This window comes from Rosa rugosa, chromosome 2 (genome assembly GCF_958449725.1).
Source record: "Rosa rugosa chromosome 2, drRosRugo1.1, whole genome shotgun sequence".
Taxonomy (NCBI): domain Eukaryota; kingdom Viridiplantae; phylum Streptophyta; class Magnoliopsida; order Rosales; family Rosaceae; genus Rosa; species Rosa rugosa.
In genome coordinates this window covers 3985546-4010971 of record NC_084821.1, presented here as the reverse complement: position 1 = coordinate 4010971, position 25426 = coordinate 3985546, and the positions used below count along the sequence as shown (strand labels likewise).

Here is a 25426-nt window from a genome sequence, read left to right as displayed (position 1 = left end):
TTATAATCCTAAATTAATACAGGATGATACACAACAACTAACCATTCCTAGTAAGGAAAGGGTCAGCCCTAAAATTTAATCATAATTATAATTATACATTTACTATATACTATACTAAAGTTACGTTGGTGGTCTTTGGATGGAAATTGGGGGTTTCGGATCCATTGTTTTGTTTTTTGGTGACATTGGGTTTTGGGTTTGGATTGTGGAAATTGAGAATAAGGGTTTGGTTTTTTTGCTTCATTGTTCATGATGTGGGTGATAGGAGGTGTTTGTTATTCGATGGTGATTCTGCCGTTTTACAATTCTAGAAGAGTGTGAGGATTTGGCAAGGCAATAGAGGTCGTTGGGATCAAGAGAAGAGAAGGAGAGGTTGGTGTGGGTTTCATTTCGATAAGTAGTGGGTTGCTGTTTCTGTGGATTTTGAAAGGTTTAACATCGACGGATTGCTAGATTTTTTTTTTTTTTGGTTATTCATCGTCATTTTGGCCTCTTTGATTTCCGTTTCATTGGTTTTCTTTATTGATATGGTTTTGATGCAAAAAATCGATGCCTTTTGTCTTTGTTTTCTGTTGTTGCTATAAGATACGCATATAGAGTTTGTTATTTAATATGTTTGAATGGCTCTCCCTCTTTTTCCTTTATCAACGATATTGGGGTTGATTGATTGTGTATACAATTTTTAATTTGATGTTTCACCAGTCTACTGTGGGTTAGCTTTTAAATCTAAGGCATAGATTCCTACTTACAGTTTCAGAGAAATTTGTTTAGCAATTTTAATTGGGTCTAGTGTGAATTGTGATTAGGGGAGATTTCAGCTTCAAGGGTTTTGTGCTTATTAGATTTAAATTTTGCTTATTATCCAACCTCATGTCGTGTTATTCCTTGCTTAGTAAGTATCAATGCAGCTTTTAATAAATATGCTAAATATTATGTAATTGTTGCTACTTTGGTGGCCATAAAGTCAAAATTTGCTAGGTATTGGAAAGCTTTTCCCCCTGTATTTTGTCTGCTGCTGCTATGGATCCTAGATATAAGTTTTTTGGAATTAGCCAATGGATGAAAAGTATAGGTGTTGATGATTGGGAAATTGAAACTGCTATCTCTAATTTAAAACATCAATTGTTTGAATTGCACGAAGTGTACAAGGAGAATGTAGTGAATGTGGTTCCAACCTCTAGTATAAGCACTAATTTACCTGCATCTTCTTTTGATTCTATTGTGTTACCTAATGATGAAGATGAGGACTTTGCTGAGAAGGTCTTAAAAAAGGCTAAAACAACAACTTCTACTTCTACCTCTTCAAGTTCTGATTTACAATATTATATTGATATGCCTACACTTGAAGTTGCTGATGGATTTGAATTTAACCTTTTTGGTTGGTGGAGATCTCATGAAGAAGTCTATCCAGTGCTTTCTTTGATAGCTCGTGACCTGTTATCTATTCCAGCTTCGACAGTAGCATTGGAAGCAACTTTTAGTGCCGATGGAAGAGTTGTATCCAAAAAGAGGGCAAGTATAAGCCCAGACATAATTTAAGCACTGATTTGCTTGAAAGACTGGAAGCTGGCAGAAGCAAGGCAGCAAGACAAAGAGCAAGATGAGCTCTGAGCTGAAGAGGAACATAATGCAAAACTAGCAAGACCGGAATGGATGATTGCACTTGAGCGTGCTAATTCAAACACGGAAGGGGTTGAGTCAATTGGAGATTAAGGAAAGGTGTGTGACTATGTTTTTCGGATCTGGTATGTTATGTTTGTCTTCATATTCTGTTTTTTGGAAAGGTGTGACTGCTGTGCTTTAGATTAAGGAATGGTGTGTGACTGTTTTTCGGATCTAGTATAAATTTGTTTGTATTTTGCTGATCTGGTTTGTTTTGTTTGTCTTATAATTCTGTTTTTTAGAAAGGTGTGTGACTGTTGTGCTTTATTTTCAGTCTATGTTAAATCACCGAATATGTATTGTGTCCAGTTAGTATGTTTTGTTTGTGTGAACTGAAATATATGTCCAGTTTCTAAATTATTTATATGTTTTTGTGCAGGTTCTTTGTTTGGTGAAGACTTGATTGTGCAAACAGCAAACCTTTACAACTTTTTGGGAATTGATACAATTTTTGTATCAAACATTACAACATTTTTGGGAATTGATGAGGATTTGATCAGTTCTTGTATCAAATCAGTTTTTGTAGCCTTAGTGGCTTAGTACCTCAGTGCAATTAATCAGTAAGACTCTGAGGAACTGCGAATGTGAGTTTGAGACTTGAGCTTATGTGGGATTTGTAATTATTTGTATCAACTCAGGTTCTGAAACATCAAAGTATTCAATGATGTTTTTTTATTTTTATTTTTTTTTTATAGTTAGCAAAATTTGATTTTATGTGAGTTAGACAAAAGCCCTGCCCGACCCTATTCGGAAAGGCTGGCCCGGCCCAGTCCTTTTAGCCCTTGCAGAATGGGCCTGAAGGGCGGGTAAGGGTTTGTATTTTGAGGCCCCGGCCCGACCCTAAGTTCCGTTGACTTAGTCAAAGCCCGGCTCGGCCCTACCCTAAGCCCTAAATTTTAGGGTAGGGCTGGCCCTTGCCCGGCCCATGATGAGTCCTATAAGATGCAATTGCCTCTCTCCCACAATCCCTATAATTGGATTTGGGAGCCTCGATGCTAAGACTATCCTTTGGTCTGTTCTTTTTGTCTTCCCCAATTTCTATTACTCTTTCTCTTCCCCAATTTTTATCATGAAAAAATTTCAGATTTGAATTTAAAGATGATCTTGTTCTTATCCGACAAACAAGATCTTGAAATAGGTTGAATGATGAATGCAACGGTGGAGGTTGATTGATTTAATGACTAGTTTGTCAAATTGTGTGGTTGTTGCAAAATCTTGTTCAATCATGTAATCTTGAAGATGATGGGGGTAGGATAATCGATGGAAGGAATATATAATCTGTGGGCTACCTTGGAACCATATCTGAGAATAGAGGAAGGTGGAGAGAGAGGACTTGCGGAGGGTGGGGAGAGAGAGAGAGAGAGAGAGAGTTGAAACAGGAGAACAGGAGAATACAGACAAAAACTATAAAGGGCTATTTTGTAAAATCAGTAACTTTTTATGTTGAGGAGATATGTTGACCATTGGATATGAGACTTGACAGGTGTCTTAATCTCTATAAAAGTTTAGGTAGGTTAGGAGGGGAATGAGATTAGGAGAGGATCCGGATCCTTTTTTATAGCAACTCCTTTTTTATAGCAACTTATGAATAAGGAGGTGCTCCTATTTGTTTGCTAGAAAGTGGCTTTCTGTTGGTATTGCAATTGCGCATTTGGCGAATGGAGATGTTAATCAATGATTTTACCCTAAAAGACACAGAGTTTCTTTGTCTATAATTAAAATCGACTTGTAGTGAATTTGTTTTGCTTAGAATAAAGTCTCTGGATTTTCTTGTCCGCTATTCTATTGTAAGCACAACTAAATCTAGCCATTGACATTTTGCTGACTATTGATCTTAATGATATCAATTTCTATTAAAAAAAATTAGGGTTATTATCACAAATGGTACCTGAACTATACCTCAATCTTATCGATGGTACCTGAACTTCAATTTTGATCACAACCAATACCCGAACTTTTTGATTTCATTTTAAATGGTACTAGAGCCACCTCCGGTCAATATCCCCACTAAAAAGGGCATGTGAGGCGATCATAGTAATGATTTCAAGTGTTGTGATCATATATAGTGATAATTTTTTGGTAATAGACTTGACTTGAACTTGAATTTTTTTTTTTTTTAGATTTGGCTTTTTTAGCCGGAATAGTGACCGAATGAGGCCTTAGGTACCATTTAAAATGAAGTCAAAAAGTTCGGGTACTGGTTGTGATCAAAATTGAAGTTCAGGTACCATCGATAAAATAGAGGATAAGTTTAGGTACCATTTGTGATAATAACCCAAAAAATTAATAGAGAAAACATTGCATAAGATAGGACCCTAAACATGTACGAATGCATTTATGCATCAATTAGGTTATTCATGTTCTTTTAATGGACTCCAATTGTCTGCCTCTAAAGATTTACGTTAAACATAGTTTTGTTATATGAAGTTGATGTATCTAACAAATTACTTTCAGTTTTCACAGGGGCGTCTAGGAAGGAAGGCTTTGGTCGGCGATCAAGGCTTGCAGATTTTACGTTCTGATTAAACCTTAACTTGATGTCTTTCCAATTGGAGTTGAGTTTAGGGATAGAAATAAGGTGCCAAGACAAGGATTGTTACTATTGTATCTTAGTTTTTCTATTAAGACTAATTCAATTACATGACTTCATCTTACTTCTTAAATAATAAAGTTTGCTCCTAGACCTCTTCAAGTTTTATTTTCGATTGGGGATGAAGAAGCCGAGGGCCTTGTCTTTGTCACTGGATGCAGGTGAGGCGGAGGAAGAAGTGATATTGGTGGTGGAGGGCCTCGTCGAAGAGCCGGAGACCGTGACGACTTGGTAGTGTAGATCACGCCATGCGTTCAAGTCGTCACCGGCGATTGTGAGGTATACAACGACATCATTTCAGTTGTGCCTTGCCTCTAAGTTGTCGCTGGCGAGCTCGTGAGCTCTGCAATGACATCGATTTGGTTTGTGAGGGATAGTCGCGCCATGCCTCCAGGTCATCGCCGACGTCCTCATGAGGTCTGCAACAACATCTTGATGAGAGAGAGAGAGAGGCATCTTTAAAGCATTCACATATAGGCCTAAACATGGCAAAAGGTAAGTGTTATCCATATCTTTCCTAGCTAACATTAGCAATAAATCTGGGGATATCCCAAAATGTTCAAGTTAAAATATAGGACTTTATTGAATAAAGAATTTTTGGATGTTCGTTTTGCAAACTGATGTAAAAGTCATAGGTTCTGGGACATACTTTACAATCAAACAAAAATGGGAAAGTCAATTGCCTTTTAGGACATAGATATTAAACACACATGAGCAAAAAGAGAGGAATAATTGCAATGTCAATTTTTGCTGTTGAAGGAGAAATAGTTCTTCAGAGTTCAGATATACTTACTGCCAGCAACTAAATATTCAGTCCATCACGTGTGTACACACACACATAATGAAATAGAAAACAAATGTGCTGAAAATTGGAGTGCAACAAGGAATTGATATTGTGTTTCAACGGTGGACTTACAAACAGGATTCACAGAACATCATAGGTTGCTAAACGAGCAAGATTGCAGTAGTTTTGAATTTCCTAGTTAATTCAAATATTCAAATAACTTCAGACTGAATCTTTAAGCCATGCTAATAATACAGGATCTACTGTATCCCTGGACAATAAATCCACAATCAAGTCCATAGTTGATGCATCTGCAGAGAAACCCCTCTCACGCATTTCATGAATAAGTTCCATAGCCCTTGATGTCTCACTGTTATTCATAAAAGCTCGGATAATTGTGTTATAGGTACAGCCATCTGGAGAACAGCCTTTCTCCTTCATTTCTGTAAACAATTTTTCAGCTTCACTTAATAGGCCTCCTTTACAAAATCCAAGAATCATTATATTATATGTCCACACATCAGGTTGAAGTCTTGAAGATGCTTTGATGACAAACCAGAGAAGACATCTATTGCAGAATCCATTTCCCCTGCTTTGCAGAAACCTTCAATGATAGTATTGTAAACTACAATATCTAGTTCCAACTTGTTGCCTTCTATCTCTCTAAGCAATTCTAGTGCTGTAGAAAGTTGTCGGTTGTTACACCGGCCATCAACTAAAATATTATAAGTTTGAACATTTGGAAGTTGACCACAACCTTGCATATCAGAGAACAACTTTTCTGCCTCTTGTATTCTCCCTGCTTTGTAAAAACCATCAATAAGAGTGTTATAAGTAATGGTATCAGGAACAAGCTCCCAACCAGTCATTTCCTGAAAAACCTTGTTGGCCTCATCGATCATTTTACCCTTGCAATATCCGTTAATCAATATGCTACAACTCTGAACATCAACCATGGATCCCTTTCTAATCATCAGATCAAAGACTTGTTTCGCCTCGTCCATTTCTCCTCGCAAACAGTAACCGTCCATAAGTGAGTTGTAAGTAATGACATCAGGCTTGATATCTCTTTGAATCATCGTCTCAACTACAGTTTCAGCTTCCACGACCATCCCTTCCTTACAGAGTGTATCAACCAAGACATTAAAGGTGAAGACATTGGGAAAGATACCTTGACTCACCATTTCATTCAACAACCTTGTAGCTTGTTTCCACTGGCCTATATTGCAAACTCCTTGAATCAAAGAGGTGTAAGTAACAACGGTTGGAGCAATACCTCTACTAATCATTTCTGAGAAGAGGTTCATTGCATCTACAACAAGTGTATCCTTGCAAAGACTGTCAATGATGGTGCTATAGGAAACTATGTTAGGCTCGCATCCTCCTTCTTCCATCTTCCTGAGTAATTGAACAGCCGCAGTGTTGTTTCCGATCTTGCAAAAGCCCTTTATTAGTGTGCTGAAAGTAACCACATCCGGCTTAGAATGACCTGCCTGCAGCATTTTGGTGAAAATTCGTGCAGCCTCAGGCACTTGATTGTGGAGAACAAAGCCGTTGATTAGAGTATTGAAGGTGAAGACGTCTGGTTGAAGACCCAATTTGAAGAATTGACCCAAGACAGATAAGCCAAAGCCCATACGATTCAAACGGCAATAGCAGTTGATGATAATGTTAAGAGTGTAGTCATCAGGAACAATTCGACAGAGACGCATTTGCCTATTCAGAGTGATGACTGTTGAGTAATGTTTGAGTTTGGAAAGTTGAGTCAAGATTTGATTGAAAGGGATAACAGAAGAACAAGGCAGAGGACGCGAGCGAAGCATTTCATCGAACACCTTCAAGGCATCCTCAACATTGAGCCGATTTCCGAGATGGGTTTCTCTGGGTTTGGTTGGGTTTGAGGATTGAGAATGAAACAAAGCCAAGTAGTTGTTGACAGCGAAGAGAACGAGAGGAGTCAAGCGAAGAAATGGCATACATCTTGTGCAATTAGAATAAGAAGAAGCAGTTGTTCGAATCATCTTCAGTATCTCTGAGTTTTTCTTAATTTGAGAAAGAGAGAGTCTCGGTTTTTTGGGATAAGAATCTCAAATTCAACACTTATACCTAAAAAGAAACCAAGTTTTATTAAGCAGGCCATGGTCATTTTTGGTTAAATCTAAAACCAGACAGGAATTTTTTTTTTTTTTTTTTTAATTTTTTTTGTTTTAAATAAAAAAAACAAAATAGATTATTAGGCCTTTCAAAAAAAAAAAAAAAGATTATTAGGCTATATATTAAACCCACGTTAGTAGTCTTTGTGAGAGGCGCCTAACCTTCCCACAAAGGCGAGAGGACAATTACACTTGGGAACTCATCCTTGGGCTAGCCCTGATAAGGTCACAAGTTCCGTGTCTGAAAACTGAAGTCATTATTTAGATACAGATCATTTACTGGTAATAGACTAAATTTTCGATAATTCTTTTTATTTACTTCTGAAAATCATAGCTATTCTCAGCATGATATTGACTGAAGATAAACCTCATAAAAGTGGGACTCATGGCTAAAGTTGGTCATCAATTGGCTAAAGTTGGTCATCAATTGGTAATTTGATATGCTCTTTAATTTTAGCTAGCTGCTTTCTATATGTGAGCAGAAGCCACTTTGGCAGCTATGCATCATTTTCAAATAATGTTTTCCTCGATTTCTCCTTTTGTTGTAAATTGTTACTACACTGGCTGAATGTGATTGAACCGAGCTTTCAGATGACCATTGACATCCCTTCATTTCTGAGAGATGGTTTTCAGGGAGGGGGGATAGGAACACAACTGAAAACAAGACAGTATCAGTCTCATAATATATGCCACTGCAGAACATTAGCAGGATCGCTTTACTAAATTTCGCATATGTATATACAAAGACCTTTTGCACAAATAAAGTGACATCAAATCCCTCCTCATATCCTAATCCTAAGTAATGGAACATTTTCATATAAAGCAAATAGTATTTGAGATGAATTCACTCCCAAGTAACTGATATTTAGACTCAGTCCACTTGGGATAAAACTAACAAGAAATATAAAAAATTTACTTCCGCTTACGAAAGGGTCTGAGGCAGTTTGTTTGCTTGGTTTTCGAAGTTACACAGGTGACCGAAAAATCTGGAAGTTACATATAATCTGCTTGATGAAAGTAAGTTTGAATTCATTTGATTTTCTGTATTTAAATGGAAGCATGAGCATCCTGTGGTGCTACAACGTACTTGTGTGCTTTCATGTTTTTCACTACATTTTGGATCTTGTTGAAACAATGAAAAACTATGTAAGGAGCAAAACAGTGCCCACTCTCAGTTTCCACAGGAGCATAGATTAAAACCACCTATATACCAATCTACATTACTCAATGATTCAAGATAAGGAGCAAAACAGTGCCCACTCTCAGTTTCCACAGGAGCATAGATTAAAACCACCTACATTACTCAATGATTCAAGATGAACAGACTAACCACTATAAAACATAGGTTGCGACAATCTTCTTGATACCCAATCTCTATTACAGAAAAACCACCACTAGCATATATTCAGGCGGGTGTTGTATTGTCTACAGAAAGTAAACCAATACTCAAAAGGACTAACAAATTTTAGCTGGAGTGTGACGAGCAACAGCACCATATTCAGGTTTTGTGTATTTCTTGAAAAGAGCTTTAAGATCACTTTCTCCAGCCTTTGAGTGAAAGCCAACCAAAACCTTGGCACATTCCCTGTTGTATGATAAAGAAAAAAAGTCAAATCATCAAGTATATCTGGTGGCAGCTAATTCAATTATCTAACATAACCACTTATCTAACACACTCTGCATATCTGTAACTGAGCATTATTACCTTAGCTGTTCTTCAGAGTAACCAGTATGGTGCTTCAAAGTTTCAGTCCAGAAAGGCATCTTGTTGAGAGTACAATGGGCAGCATAGACAGCTGCAGCAGCTATCATGGATGGGGAGTGCCGAATGGTTGTTTGATAATCCAAGACTCCAAGTTCGGCTAGAAAGTAAACCATATTTTTCATCTGCATTACAAGGGTAAGAAAAGCAAATTAATATTCATTGCTTCACCAAAATAAACAGTTTAAAGTATGGTTATACTTTCTCAAAAACCAGAGCACATCAAGTACCTCATCATCAGGTGAAATGGAAGCTTTGATGTATCTAGCAAGAAAGACATAAGGTGTTGGAACTGTCAAATACCACTCCAACTTCTGCAGGATTGCTTTCTCCATTACACGAATTTGATTGCCCGTATATGCATAGTCTGATAAGCACACAAAATCATTGACCTGCATATTTAAATCCCAGTTTAGTTAAATGGTATTTGAAATCAGAATGAAAAATGCCTGAATTAAAGCAAGGGCAGAACACTACCTGTGGAGCCCAAACTTCCTCATACTTTGATGCTATCACCATGGAACTGATGCCAACTAGCTGAAGTTCCCTCCTAGTTACCATCCTCCTTGAAAGGAATCGGTCAATTATATTCACAGTAAGGTAGAATGTTTCAGGCATCAGTTCAAATTTCCTGTGGACATCTATCAACCAGTCTATGAGGATAGACCTCATCTTTGAATTGATATCTGGCTGTGTATCCATGTAATCTCCAACTCGGCAGTCATCCTGCAAAAGTAATTTTCATGTGTAAGAAAAGGTATGATAGGAGAAGCCTAAAAGGGAAAATGTGGGTGGAGGAAAAAGGATAAGGGATTACCTCTTCAAGTTTGTAGAACTTGTACAATTCATCGACATATTCAACAACTGCTAGTTCATCATTGACATCAGCTGCGTCAAAATCCACAATCTGCTCTTTTAGTTTGTTGGTGTCTCCACAAGCCATAGCCTGAGAGTAAAGAATGGGTTCAATACCCAATAGAAAAACAGAAGCAATACTGTGAAAAGATATGTTGACAATTCATTAAAAATCAACTTCTAAGCTCACCTTGCTTCGAGCTGTTAGAATCGAAGTGAGAGTCTTGACTTCCTTCCTTGAACCTTGTACCGGCTTGCCTCTATTGACCGGCTTCTCCTTTTCTTTATCAGAACTAACCACAATCACATCTTCATCAGCTGCTTTCTTGGTAACCTTCTTTGCAGGGGCATCATTTCTATTCTTAGCTGCCTTGTCACCTGGCACTAGTACTGGGTTCTGCAAATTTACAAACCCATATGCAATATAATGTTACAATCAACTCCTAGTTTCAAAAACCAGAATTCAATGCAAATTTAAAGTGTTGCCAAAGGGTTATTACCCCATTGTTCTTCTGTGCATTTGCCAACAGCTGGGCATGAAAACTCCTTGTAATGCGGCGAGTAATCTTCCCTTCGATTTCGACCTGACCTGCCTCAAAGTTGGTCCTGTCTTCAAGAGCTACTCGCTGGTTCCTTCTCGGTGCTTCTCCATGGACTTTACCATTCCCTTCAAGTAAAACAAGCATGAACAAATACATATAAAATTCAATTTTCCGTAAGAACCAAATACATGAAAATGTAAAGAAATCAAGATATATAACAGTACCAAGGGAAAACCCACTTGGCAGTAAACCTACAAAGAATCACAGACATAAACATGATAATCCTAAAATGGGGTTTTAGTCTTGAAATCTAAAACCCAGAAAAAACCCAACATCTAAACTAACAAAAACAAAAAGGCAGATCAAAACGAATAAAAAGTTCAGATCATGAAAACAATCTAAAGAAACGTTCTTGTGCTGATCTACATGAAAACCCCTAACCAACCCATAATCAGGGGAAGAAGAGATTACCCAATTCAAGTTAAAATCAAAGGTGATACAAAGTACTACCTCCCATTAATTTAAACAATCTTTGTTCTATTCCTACAAAACGCATCAAGAACTAGATCACATCATCCTAAAACCCTATTAGTCCAAACATGATAGAAACGACAATTACTTCAAGAAATTCACACAAGACCCAAAATTGAACAACTTTTACTGCGCATCTAAACTAAAATCACAAAACCCACAAAGAATTACAGAACAGAAAAGAGAAACAAGCGCTGGGATGAGATCAAAATCGATGAATACCTCTGGGTTGTGGAGGAACAACTGCGCGGGTGTCCATGACCAAATCTTGATGAATAGGAATGAGATCTCCTTCTGGGTTTTGCCTTCAAGACCTGGAGCGTCCAAAGTTTCTTGCTTTTCTCTCTGTTCTTGCTCTCTTTGATTTCTCGGTGATTGAGAATAATGATGAGTGATGAGAGCAAAGAGGGTGTGGGAATATTTGAAGCTCGGGAACCGACGTAGCCACAACGGTCAAATTTTTTGCATTTGAAATTTGGACCGTTGGATTCGGGCAGCGGCTGTGGTTTAAAGTTGTGGGGTAATAAGATTTCCTATTTGGGATTTACCGATTGCACGCCGATACAACTCACCCTGATCTTAACATAGAGAAGATCTTGCGTGGGACACCCGTAGGGACACGTGGTGGGGAGGGCCAATCACCCCCAGCAGGGGGGGTGTTTTGGGTATTTCACTTCAGGAAGCAGGGGCATTTTCGACAGAGATGGAAAATTTCGACAGTTCTGATTGGGTGGCCGTAAGGCCACGTGGTGGGGAAACCCCCACCTAAGTATTTGCCCTTAACATATATGCCACATCATCAAAAAGGTAATAAAAAAGAAAAAAGAAAGTGCTTGTTCAAATTTTAATTTACCGGAAATTCTGGTTATGTGATCACACTTTGTAACATAATTCTCTATAATTTTTTATTCGGAAAGAGAATATGTAAAAATTGAAATGTATACCAATACAACTCACGCTATTCTTAACATACATGTATACTTCAAACCATTAAAATGGTATTAAAAGAAAATAGAGAGTTGAACAATTTTAATTTACCCAAGTATGAAAGAAATTTTGGTTATGCAAATACAGTTTCGTAAGTGAATAAGTCGAAAATTCTCCATAATTTTGTCTTCAAACAAAGAGCATGTAAAAATAATAAAGTCCTTTAAAAAAAAAAAATAATAATAAAGTTACAAATTTGACCCTGTCAGCCTCAGGCGGAGAAAGTTGGTCCAAATCATTATAAAACTGAAGCATGTCTGATGGGTTAAAATGCCAAACACAATGTTGTCTCCAAAATTGGCACTATCAGAGTGGAACCACTCAGAATACGTACCTCGCAGCTACCGGCACAACCATTATTCACCAACCTCTCAAGCCATGACACTACATACCGCAAAACTACTAGCAAAATGATGTTGGAACTTGGAACAATGGCACCTCTTCCGATCAAGGCGCTTGGGAGCCATTTTGTGCTTTGGCCAGGATTATGTTCACTCTGGGTTGTACGTCATACCAGAGTAGAGCTTGATTTGAAGTGCCATGTAGGCATGTACCTTGATTAAGCCATGCACCTACTTTCATACAGACAGAATAATGAAGCTTACAAATTACAGTAATGGTAGGTTGGCCGGTGACCACACAGAGAATGGCAGATCGATCTCGTTCCTCTCTTGTACCATTTTCAATTTAGGTCGATCATGAATTCTCTGATAGTGCGCACTAGCTAGCTAGTAAGATGTCAGTTGCCTATTCTATTCTATTGTCCAGGAATAGAAGGCTAGGATAAAGATTGAAAGAGACCAGAGACCAAAGTATTTCCAAGCATATATGGCTAGCTAGAGAATGGGGTCCCTGCTCGATCTGCCCTTTAATTTTAACCAACTTTCTAGCTTTGCTTGTGGAGGTGATAGTATTGCGTACTGCTCTAAGCTTCGACATCTGGTCATACACACAGACGCATATAGATCCTGCCATTTTGATTTTACTTTCAAGTAGCAAGCTAGCTAGCTAGTCTTGTATTGAAAGTCAAGATCGATCGATCTTCAATTTCAGATCGCGTATAGACAAACTTGGGAGTTCAGCAGAAAAGACCTGCAAAAATTTTCATGCCGAAATGATCCAATTTTTCAGTTTATATTCGGTAATAAACTTTGATCACAGATTCACAGCTAGCCCAGTACATATATGGTCAGAAAATGATTTTGCAAAGTTAAAATCTTCAAATTAACCCAAGCTAGCTAGGTTCATATATAAGCGTGACTCACAAGATAAGAGTTGCTTGCTTAATTGTCATATTGTGAGCTAGCTAGGTTTGGCTCATTCATTGATGTTGCTCAACCACGTACCAGGCCACCTATAGTGTTATAATGGTCGAATCCAAGCTTATCTGTAAACCAGAAGCCACCACCTACCTAAATAAAGACAAATGACGATGGATATCGATCATCATCCGAGATCAGAGAGGTGCATCCAAGTGCTTCATATCTTCCATTGCATGTAATCAAAACAAGGGAGTACATCCATGTGCATCAGAGAATTGAAATTAACTTATATCTCTGTTGTACTTGTACATTCTCATTGATCGCAGTCGCCCTATATATTACCTACTATGATGTAGAACGAATGGCAGTCCGAATTGAAGAACAGTTCGATCGTGCAAAAGGAGGAAAACTCAAGTTACTATTGCAACTTTGGCATTCGGTGTCCGATTCACGATTGCTATAGCTTTCCGGAAAGAGAACGACGCCAGGAACAAAACTCGTCACTTTGCCACGACGTGTGGGTTTTTTCGGGCTTTCGGGGTCGTTTAGGGCCTCAAAACTGCAATTTACTGTTTTTCAGAATTTTCGGTTTCCTAGTTTGTTTTGGATTTGTTTTATTTTTACCCGTGGGCTTTAGGGTTTCATTGTTGGTCGCCCTAGGGTTTCTTTTCTCTTATATATGCAACCTTAAACGGCTGCAGAACCTGTCTTTTATCTTATTATCAATCAAATTGAGAATTTTCTCTTTTATCTCTGGTGGACTCCAGAACCTTTGTTTTTGGTTTATTGCTTGTAAACCTAGGTGATCTTTCCGACTGCGTCATACTAGGTATAATCCCTATGAACGGCCTTAATTTACTTCCCCCATCAAGTGGCTTAGTTTTTAGCTTTGCTTATGAAGATGGCAGTATGTAGCTACTACATACTCCTGCTGCTTAACCACATGTATTTCATCATAAATTAACTTCAATGGGTTTCTGACCTTCTGATCGAAGTTCTAAAACTCCTTGGTGGAAGACTGGTTTTGGTCATGGGAAATGGGAGAATAAAGTCTATAAATTTACCTGTAGTTAATCTAATGTGTGTCATGTATGAAAGGTGGGTTGGGTTTAAAAGTCCATGTACTGAAGTTGGGTTTCAGAAACGTTGGCCACTTTAATTCAGAGTGGCCTTAAGATCATGTACTGTTCTTAAAAATTTTCCATTTTTCATATTTCCTCCTAAAACAATTTATCAATAGCTCCAGCAACCAAGATCACTATCAACAAGGGATAAAAATCTCTAAAATGCTCCCTTTTTCTCGGAGCACCCAGGCCAAAACCCTAGGTTGTGTTTTAGCCTATTTCCCCTACTCCTTTTTCGGCTTGGGCTTGTTTGGGCTGGACCTCTTGATGTGTTTGGTGTGGGCTGGCCTGGTACCTAGCATTTGAATTCTAGTATGTTGCTATTTAAGTTTGACTTCTCTAGTTGTACACCAATTGAGGTCTCTAGGCAATTAGAGTTGTTCTAGCAAGGGTTTAGGTAGTGTGGATTTGTGTTCATCGAGCTATGTGCATAAATAAGTGTGCGTATTTGTTTGCAGTGAGGGTTACTTGTCATTTGCTTGGCGGCTTGTGCAATCTAGAACTGTTGGTATGAGACAGCTTGTGATGTATGTGCCTTCTAGCCATGGATAAGTTAATGAAGTTATCTATTTCTCAAAAAAAAAAAAAAATTGTGTGTCATCAATATTCACTGCCTTTGTTAATTATGAGGTCACCATCAAATGTTCTACTTCCATGACATAATATATGTGTTTTCTTACCATAATCACTCGGTAAGATAAAAACAATAAACAAGCTAGCAAGAAATCAGCCAAACTCCGATCCCCAGTTTATCCTAAAGAATATGCAATGAATTGACTTGATCACTGCCTAGCATATATGCTTCACAACCTAGCTAAAATTTGGCCTAAGAGCAACTCCAACAGTTTCCCCATATTTTGATTTTTCTCGACTTTAGGGAAAAATGAGACTCTTTTGCTCCAACAGATTCCCTATAACTATCCCTATTTTAGGGAAAGTGAGGAAAGAGAAAACCAAATTCCCTATATTTACAGCAATCTCTAAAAATTTAAGGAAGAATATGGAGATTTTAGAGATTGCTGTAAAATAGGGAATCTGTTGGAGTTGGAGAAGAAAAAGATGCTAAAGCTTTGACTTTTGCTTCCCTATTGTTTGGACCCAAAATGAGCATTTTGGCCTGACAAGGCACGTCTTGGAGAAATTGAGCCAATGTCAGTGGCTCAAGCTATATATTGTTGACAAGTTCGAAATATATATTTAGAGGCTAAATAAAGCCTACTATGGAAGCATGGAAGCATGAAAAGTCAACTTTAGCACATTTTCCTACTTCGGTTAGGAGAAACCGAGCTAAACAAGGAAGGAGGGGCGGAAGACTAACCAAACGAAATTAAAATGAGCTGAAACTTTCCAGATTAAATCTAGAAAGCCCAAGGATCATTTCTTATGAAGAGTGCCAGAGCTAGTTTTGAGTGGAAGGCCTTCAAACAATCAGTCCAATTTCCTTGTCTAGAAAGGCTTGGAAAACTGGACCTGTAAGAGGTCCAGCAGCGTTTTCGGTCCAACCACTATATAAAAAGCTCTGAAATTTTACCAGAATGATCTACACTCATAGTGGAACATTTCTTATGAAGAAGTCATGGTCAAAATCTGAGTGCTTGATGGAGATAAAATTGAAGGAATAAAGGAGCAGAAAGTGCTTCCTTATCTCCAAAATTCATCATTCCTTATCTCCAATTATGCCTCCTTATCTCCTTATCTCCGAAATTCATCATGCTTTGTCTCCAATTATGCTTCCTTATCTCCAAAATTCATCATTTCTTATCTCCAATTAATGCTCCACTATCATTTGTTTAATGCTAAACACCTTGGCATGGTAGCCTATAAATAAAGGTTACAATGAAACACTTAGACACACAATTCACTCTACAAACATCTCTAAGATGATCTAAGTTCTCTCTAGAGCAAACCTCTCTAAGAGCAACTCCTCTCCTTCTCTTTCTCTTACCGGTGATCACACTCCTAGTCCTAGTCTTCTCAGAAGCCGACTTTCAGTGCCACCAAACCCTGTCAACGTACTTCGGTCCTAGTCTCCTCGGGAGCCGATTGTAGTACCACGACCACAACGGTTATGGAACCAGCCAAGCAAGGGTAACGCCCTCGCAAACCAGCCAAGCTAAAGTCACGCTTTAGCAAATTCTCTCTACTTCCCAGTGGTTCTCGCTCTGCTCGATCTACAACATCGAATATCGATTGTGATTTTCAAGAAGCTCAGCAAAAGTCCTCACCACGAGGCATAAAGAATCCCACGACGAGGTTGGTGCTCTCCTCGTCTACAATCGCTTGATAGAAGTCAGGTCAAGGGACACCCCCGACGACCGCACCCGAACGGTGCTGGCACGCCCATCGCAGAAAAGAGACTGTTGACCAGCTGCAACAAAATTGGAGCCAAACACCTATTATACAAAAATTTTAGGGAAGTTGTTGGAGTTGCTCTAATAAGTCAAAAAAAGTAAGAACTTTGAAACCCTTTTATGATAGACCGAGTATTCTTCTCTAAAGTCTCTACTAGCAAGACAAAACAATGAAAGAGTTGAAAGAGTTCCAACCTTAGATCACATAGATAAGACTAGAAATGTCATTACATGTCACAAATTTGGCATCTGATCAAATACAAATCACAAATCTTGTTCCTAGATAAGAAACAGAACAATTAATTGAACAAGAGAAGACGAATGTAGCTAATTAATCAAGAAGCTAGAATGAAATTTAAGCGGGTACTATTTTCTAGTTCTCGGATCAGAAAAGCTAGAAAATATCTGTGAAGCCATCCATCAAATACATTGGCACGATGACTCCAGGTCATTAATTTAACTTTGATTTCCAAAGGGATTCTTCTTCATTCTGTTCCATTGCAATCCTCAGGTCCAGATTGCCTTGCACTCATCCTCTATGAAATTAAGGGATCTCTCAAAGAGGAGGAGCACAACGCAATCAGGACGTGACAACTGAACTTATAAATGAAGGAGAATGTATATACATGGAGCTAGGTTTTGGGTGTTTTGGAGAGACTGAACTAGACAAGCTGAGAAAAGAAGAAGATAGAGAGTGCTTGTTATAAAGGAGAGCTAGCTAGTCTAGCCTAGCTCATTCCCCATTCCATTGCAATCCTCATGTCCAGATTGCCTTGCACGCGTAGTGTGACTTATCACATATATAATGCAAATATTATTGCATGCCCTACATTCTTATAATTCCTACATGATGCTTCAAATTTATGCAGGTTTTAATAATTAAAATCATCACTGAAGATTCCAAGATTCTACTTTCTGTGTTTACCCCTGCTTGTAACCCCATTAACCAAGTGTTTAAGGAAAAAGAGATTTGAGAGAAATTGTAGAGAGAATTGTAATCATATTATTGAGAATAGGAGCCCTATATATAGGGATTACAAAGTACTAGTTCTAATGTTACAAGGAATACCAATCCGTGTAGGATTGGGAAATCTAGAACCTTCTCTCCTATTGCTACTCCTAGTTTGATAAGGCACACTAAATCGATATTCCTTCAACACTCCCCCTTGTGCCGCTTCAAACTTGGTGGTGACGCTTCATCCGTTGCCTCGTTAAAAACCTTGCCAGGTAACAAAAACCCTGTGGGATAAAAATAACCCTGGTCGAAGGACAAAAAGAGCACAACACGTCCTTCACTCTTCGAGATCGAACATGTAGACATCATAACTCCCCCTGATGTCGATATCTCCCCCTGATTGCTACAATCGTGGGAGTTCGGATAACTTTCTCAATCCGATGCTCTTCACATGTTTCTCGAAGGTGGATTTAGGTAACGACTTAGTGAATAAGTCTGCTACATTATCCTCTGATCGGATTTGATTCACTTCAATCTTTAGAAGTGATTGTTGTTGCTGATTATAAAAGAACTTAGGCGATATATGCTTGGTGTTGTCGCCCTTAATGAAACCTAACTTCATTTGCTCAATACAAGCTGCATTATCCTCATAAATGCATGTAGGTTCATCTGTGGTAGACTTCAAACCACAACTTCCTTGAATATGTCGAATCACAGACCTTAGCCATATACATTCACGAACGGCTTCATGTAGAGCAACAATCTCTGCATGATTCGAGGAAGTAGCAACAAGGGTCTGTTTCGTAGACCTCCAAGATATCGCAGTGCTTCCCATGGTAAAGACATAACCCGTTTGGGAGCGACCTTTGTGAGGGTCAGAGAGGTACCCTGTATCAGCAAATCCCATCAAAACATCACTGTCGTTTTGATGGAGGGGGATAGGGTGAGGCCGGCCACCCTTGGTGGTGGCGGCGGCGTTGGCGGCAACATGGCCGGCCACTTTGTCATGGTGGACGGTGGCTCCATGCCTAATGGGGTCCGATCCCATTCTTCCGTCATTCCTCTTCTCTCTGTAGGGATAAAATAGGCCCATATCAATCGTACCTCTTAGGTATCGAAAGATTGTCTTTACACCAATCCAATGGCGGCGTGTTGGCGCAGAGCTATGTTGAGCTAACAAGTTCACTGCGAATGAGATATCCGGTCTTGTGCATTGAGCTAAGTACAATAATGCGCCTATTGTACTCAAATAGGGCACTTCGGCCTCTAATGGTTCTTCGTCCTCATCCCTTGGACGAAACGGATCTTTTCCGGGCTCAAGACTACGGCCGATCATGGGAGTACTTGCAGGCTTTGCTTTATCTTCATTAAAGCGCCTTAGAATTTTCTGAGTATATGCAGACTGATGGATCAAAATCCCATCACTACGGTGCTCGAGTTCTAAACCGAGACAAAACCGTGTTTTCCCAAGATCTTTCATCTCAAATTCGGATTTCAAATATTTAGCAGTTTCCTTCAACTCATCTAGAGTTCCAATTAGGTTCATGTCATCGACATAAACTGCTACGATTGCAAATCCGGAACTTGTTCTTTTAATGAACACGCATGGGCATATTTCATTGTTAATATATCCCTTCCCAATCAAGTAGTCACTTAGACGGTTATACCACATCCGTCCGGATTGTTTTAATCCATATAGTGAGCGTTTTAATCTTATTGAAAACGCGCTCCGTGGTTTAGAGCCACTTGATTTGGGTAATTGAAGTCCATCTGGGACCTTCATATATATCTCTGAATCTAGATCCCCATAGAGATATGCTGTAACCACATCCATAAGCTGCATGTCAAGTTTTTCGGAAACTACCAAACTGACAAGGTAGCGGAACGTTATAACGTCCATTACGGGAGAATATGTCTCCTCGTAGTCGATTCCAGGGCGTTGTGAGAAACCTTGCGCCACGAGGCGAGCTTTACATCTTACTACCTCATTTTTCTCATTACGCTTTCTAACAAAGACCCATCTATGGCCAACAGGCTTTACACTTGGGGGTGTCTGCGTTACAGGCCCAAATACCTGTCTCTTTGTTAGTGAATCCAATTCAACCTGGATCGCATCTTTCCATTTAGGCCAATCTGCTCTTCGTTGACATTCTTCAACAGAGCGAGGTTCGATATCATCATATTCTATAATTCCTTTTGCAATATGATATGCAAATGCATCATCAATCGCCATAGAATTTCTATCCATCATCTCATGTACACTAGTGTAATTTATGGAGATCTCTCTATTCTCTGGAGTTGGTTCTGACATTGGAGCGTCCCCCAATGATGTCTCTCGGACATAACCATAATCCGGAATATTCTCATGAGATGGATTATTCACATCGATGATTAATGGATTATTTAGTGCCAAACTCGCTTTCTTTCTTGGGCGAGAATCCATCGAACCTATAGGCCTCCCGCGCTTCCTGGCAGGAGCCATGGGCCTAGCCACAACGTCACCATCACTAGGGACGTTGGCGCCATGCTCAAGTACTCTTGAGGTGGCGTCATGTCCTCTAATTTTAGGGACATCAATATTTGCAGGCACGTTTGCAGCAGGTATGTGTGATCTCGTCACTTTAGCGATATCAGAAAACGCATCAGGCATCGATTCTGCTACGTTCTGAAGATCGAGAATTCTCCGCACTTCAATTTCGGACTGTGCGGTTCGGGGATCAAGATGAGACAGAGTGGGGACAGACCACGACAATTCCTGTCGTTCCTGTTGAACATTGATGTTCTTATCTCCCCCTAACGACGGGAAGACTGTCTCATCGAAGTGACAATCCGCAAATCTTGCGGTAAAGGGATCGCCTGTCAAGGGTTCTAAGTAGCGGACAATTGTTGGAGAATCATATCCAACGTAGACGCCTAATCGTCGTTGAGGACCCATGTTGGTGCGCTGTGGCGGCGCAATAGGCACAGATACTGCACACCCAAATATGCGTAAGTGTGAGACATTAGGCTCATACCCAGTCACCATCTGGGACGCAGAAAATGGTTGAGTGGCAGTGGGCCTTAGACTAATAAGCACAGCTGCATGCAATATTGCATAGCCCCAAGCAGAAATAGGGAGATTGGTGCGCATTACCAATGCCCTAGCGACCATTTGTAGTCGTTTAATGGCGGCTTCTGCGAGACCATTTTGGGTGTGAACATGAGGAACAAGATGTTCAACATCAATCCCAATGGGCATGCAATAATTATCAAAAGTCTTTGATGTAAACTCTCCAGCATTGTCTAATCTTATAGACTTAATAGGATGATCAGGGTGGTAAGCCCTTAACTGAATTAGTTGTGCTAGGAGTTTAGCAAATGCAGCGTTCCTAGTGGACAATAGCATGACATGTGACCAGCGTGTCGATGCATCAACCAACACCATAAAATATCTAAATGGTCCGCATGGTGGTTGAATAGGTCCACAAATATCACCTTGGATTCTTTGCAAGAATGGAATATTTTCTTTAGTGTCCTTTGCATAGGATGGTCTCGATCCTAATTTTTTTTTTTTTTTTTTTTGCTAAAGAGCAGGCTTTCCAGAACGAATGATGGGCTTTAGAAACAACCAATGAGGATTTTGGTTGAGCCATGAAGTCACAATAGACGTTAGAAGTAAATTTTGGAGACAAAGGAGCCTTGGTGGCGTCAATGCCACCCTGAGGCCGCAGGGGGAAGGCGGCGCCGGCCAAGGATGGCCGGATTTGGGGGGGAACTGCGCCGTGAGGCGCATGGGCTCCTTCGGTGTCCAAAAACCGAGTTTTACTTCTTTTCGTTCTGAAAAATGGATGTCCGTGTGAAGTCTTTAATATACGGATCATCATATCACGACCTGGGTGTCCCAAACGGTCATGCCAAAGCCTATATGTGTCAGAATCCCATAAATCATCTCTCATAACATGATTGGATTCAATTACTCGAATAGTGGTTGCATACAACCCACTAGATCGACACATAAGTTTCTCTAAGACTCTTTTATATCTGTAGTCATTAGAGGTGATGCAAAGGAACTCTTGTCCATTCTCACAATGCGTTTCCGCATGAAAAACCATTGGCTCTTATATATTTGAAGTAATAAAGTTCGAAAAATATGTCTACGACATGAGATAAAATAAATCGATACTTTATGAATAATAGCCAATGATTACATCAAAGTTTCGTGACCATAATCTAATCCAATGTAAAAATCAAACTTTAGACAAATTGTAGTCACTCAATTCGTTCGGTAATTCCAATTAAATATGACCAGGGAAGTAGAGAGAGATGTCGGTGGAGCAAAGCTCTCTTAAGTACCACTAATCTCAATTACTTTCCTAGACATCATACTTAATTGAGTACGCCTAGAGGAAAAGAGATAATCCAATAAGTCATTTTATTGATTAAGGCATAATTGCCATTACATAATTCTTGGAAATTATAAAAGACTATTCTAATAAAAATCTGCGGCATTTTGTCTTCATCGCCAGATTTAAAGTCTTTGTGAACTCGATGTCTTGATCACCATGATGCGGCTACCTTCGTAGGTGCATTGCAAATTCAGGTCCATTGATCAGACGTTCCATATCAGAAATAGACACCATAAAGAGGATTCTCCCTTGATTGAGGCGCATTGGCGCAATATGCATAGTCCCTTGGACTGGTGGCGTTGGAAAGTGGTGCCCATGGCCAACGTTGGCTCCATGGTTTCCAACCCTATTTCCCTCAAAATCACGCCTCCTACGGTCGTGCGATTGTCGCCTTGAGCGATTACCTTCTTGAGCATTTCGATCGTATGGATCATGACGTCGATGGCGACTTTCTCTAGCCATAGGACGATGCTCTTGATAGCTATCTTGAAGCCTATCAAATCTTCTTTGCACAAGTTCATTGCCATGTCTTTCAGTAGTGGCCATAGCTTCAATAAGCTGTTGAAAACTTGTGATCCGTCTTGCATTTACATGAGTCCGGAATAAGTCAGAGGACCTCATAGCACAGGCGGGGAAGGTATTGAGGGTTTTCTCAATCAACTGGTCTTCTGTGATCATCTTTCCACAGAGACGCATCATTACTTTGATGCGGAGGGCTTCCGAATAAAACAGCATGACCGTGTCAAATTCAGAGAAGCGAAGATTTTTCCATTCTGCTTCTGTATTCGGAAGTATGGAGTCACGAACATTGCCATATCGTTCGCGAAGCGCATGCCAAAGCTTTATGGCGCTATCCTCATTTATGAACTCAAACTGTAGGTCACTATCCATGTGACGTTTCATGAAGGCAAGTGCCTTGGAATTATCTTTCTCAGTTTGAGGGTCTGGAGCTGTTTCTATAGGACAAAGCTCTTGGATAGTATGCAATAAATCACGGGCAATAAGGTGGATCTCGACATCAGTGACCCAAAATAGGTACCTTTTGCCTGCATAATCCAATGGAACAAAATCGAGTTTGTTCATGTTTGACATCCTGAAAGATGAAAACAAGAACAAGTTAGTTTCGGAGTCAATGCTTCCACGAAAACTAATATAAATAAGATTTCCGAGCTATGCTACCAAGAAATCGATTTCCAAGAATAATTGGATTAGACCGAAACAATGATGTTTGTATGGTCAAAATAGATGCTCACGAACGCTCTTAGTCCGTAGCATACGAACGCTCTTAGTTCGTTAAATCGATGCTTATGGACGCTCTTAGTCTGAAGTCTTACGAACGCTCTTAGTTCGTTAATTGCGTGAATCCCCACGATTCCGCTTTTCAAGAATCGAACCCACGTTATAAGAAAGGTGGGATGTAGAAGAAGGGAGGTTGCAAGTCCCCGAAGAAAAAGAAGGAGAATTTAAACTTCGGAAAACAGGAACTTTAATTTAAAAACTTACTTGTTGAAAATTCGGAGCAGATTTTGTTCTGAACAGCTTGTACTTCGATTGGTGTACAGATCTCAATATAACTCCGATAAGGCTGAAATTCGGAGGTTAGATGGAAGAGACAGAGACGAACAACTTTTATGAAGAAAGTTTTTCGATCTGAGCTTCCGAACTAGATGTTTAGAGGCTTGCAGGAGGACGGATGTGCACAGGAACGGGAAAAAGATGCAGTGGGTGTGCGTTGGCTTGTTTGCGCAGCAGGGATGCTTCGGTGGCAGCAGGCTGGAACGCAGGGGGCTGCAGGGAGGGGACAGCAGGAGCTGCTGTGCAAGGTTGCAAACGCACGGGCGCGCGGGCTGCAGCGAAGGCTCGGCTAGCTCGGGCTAGGGGCTGCTTTGTGAATGAGTTTTGGTTTTCTGTTTTGTTGTTAGAGTCGTGCTGATAACGTGTTTAAGGAAAAAGAGATTTGAGAGAAATTGTAGAGAGAATTGTAATCATATTATTGAGAATAGGAGCCCTATATATAGGGATTACAAAGTACTAGTTCTAATGTTACAAGGAATACCAATCCGTGTAGGATTGGGAAATCTAGAACCTTCTCTCCTATTGCTACTCCTAGTTTGATAAGGCACACTAAATCGATATTCCTTCAACACCAAGCAATTAATTAATGTTAAAGTTTACATTTCAAGTTACTTTCAATTAGAGGTGAGTTCATATCAGTACCATTAGGCCATGTTTGTTTCACAGGACTATCACCCTTCACCTTAATTTCTATAGCAATCCCGGACTCTTATAACTTGGATTATTTCTATAACAGTCCTGATCCATGTTTGGTGCTCCAACTGATAATAAGAAAGAACAACCACAGAAGAAAGAAGAACACCAGAATAAGCATTGATTGGTGGAAGTTAAAAACTAACAGAGGAGAACCAACTCAATTAATGATTAATCAAGCCTTGAGGAACTATGCAAAAAACAAAGACAAACTCAACCTTAAACAAAAACCAGTCTTTAAACCCAGAAAAAAAAAAAAAAAAAAAAAAAAAAAAAAAAAAAAAAAACCAGAAGAACAAAATAGCACAAACGTGAAATTGATCACAAATCTTACTAGGTCAAGCTACCCAGACACAAAATTGATCAAAATTCTCAGCAGATCAAGCTACCCAGACACCAAATCCTTAAAATAATATCAACCCATAAACAAATCATCTATAATAAAGGAGATAGAGAAAGAAGAAGGTAGAGGATTGAAGGGGAGAGTGAAAAAGAATCAGTGCAATGAGAGAGAAGATGAAATTGAACCTGAAGAAGAGGTGTTGAAGGAGGCTGAAGCAAAAGAATGGCATGAGAGAGAGAGAGAGAATGATGAGGTTGAGGCGAAGAGCAGATCCAGCGAGAATGGATTTCGACGTCTACAACAGCGGCTTCCACAATCCCATGAGTTTTCGTAGACGGTGTGGGCTGTGTTTTGGGACTGCATAGTCTCATTTAACACAGTCCCGGTTATTGCCAAACACGGGCTACCTCGTGTTATAGTACCCAGTCCCGTCCAATCCCGGCCAGTCCCTCGTAACAAACACGACCTTAGTCCATTACATATGTCAAACACTCAAACCCCCGACTAATGATGAGTATAATTATGATCTGGTTAGGGAGGAAAGGTTATCCACAAAGTTGAGCCGACCCCGGGAACAAGGAAAAGACTTGTGGAATTATCCAAAAAGACAAAGTAATCTCGTAAGACAGTTATACCAAACAGTTTGGCTTTAGATGCCGAAGAAAGCATCAATTGGTGTGCATAGACACAAAAAGAAATTGCCAAACATCAAGCATTGCTATTTCTGATAGAACATATTCTCTGGGACACTAAAAGTCAACACTGAAATTACATATAAATTAGAAGCTGCAAAAAAAGTCTCAGATTTTGAAGGATTGTGATCGATAACTTAATATAATGAACATTTGTTCGATTACTTCAATGAATTGGAT

The 25426-nt window shown here is 39.5% G+C and overlaps 2 protein-coding genes and 1 pseudogene across 3 annotated transcripts; all 3 read right to left on the bottom strand.

Annotated features, from left to right (window-relative positions):
* Nucleotides 1–5133: 5133 nt before the first annotated feature.
* LOC133730192 (putative pentatricopeptide repeat-containing protein At1g12700, mitochondrial) lies at nucleotides 5134–7176 on the bottom strand (annotated as a pseudogene).
* A 1295-nt stretch (nucleotides 7177–8471) lies between these two features.
* LOC133732300 (G2/mitotic-specific cyclin S13-7-like) lies at nucleotides 8472–11266 on the bottom strand. Its single transcript, XM_062159824.1, has 8 exons — nucleotides 11102–11266; nucleotides 10307–10473; nucleotides 9997–10203; nucleotides 9769–9897; nucleotides 9429–9677; nucleotides 9182–9343; nucleotides 8895–9076; nucleotides 8472–8774 (listed from the first exon to the last, which is right to left on the bottom strand). Exons 1-8 carry the CDS (start codon nucleotides 11136–11138, stop codon nucleotides 8645–8647), a joined length of 1263 nt encoding a protein of 420 aa, XP_062015808.1. The 5' UTR covers nucleotides 11139–11266; the 3' UTR covers nucleotides 8472–8644.
* A 10517-nt stretch (nucleotides 11267–21783) lies between these two features.
* On the bottom strand, nucleotides 21784–24986 carry LOC133733126 (uncharacterized). 2 transcript variants are annotated; one of them, XM_062160729.1, is made up of 4 exons: nucleotides 24740–24986; nucleotides 24546–24614; nucleotides 23447–24279; nucleotides 21784–23036 (listed from the first exon to the last, which is right to left on the bottom strand). In XM_062160729.1, the coding sequence occupies exon 4, from the start codon at nucleotides 23033–23035 to the stop codon at nucleotides 22109–22111; it is 927 nt and encodes a 308-aa protein (XP_062016713.1). In that variant the 5' UTR covers nucleotide 23036; nucleotides 23447–24279; nucleotides 24546–24614; nucleotides 24740–24986; the 3' UTR covers nucleotides 21784–22108. The 2 variants fall into 2 exon arrangements, with proteins under 2 accessions (XP_062016713.1, XP_062016714.1); XM_062160730.1 differs by lacking the exon at nucleotides 24546–24614.
* Between the last annotated feature and the right edge of the window lie 440 nt (nucleotides 24987–25426).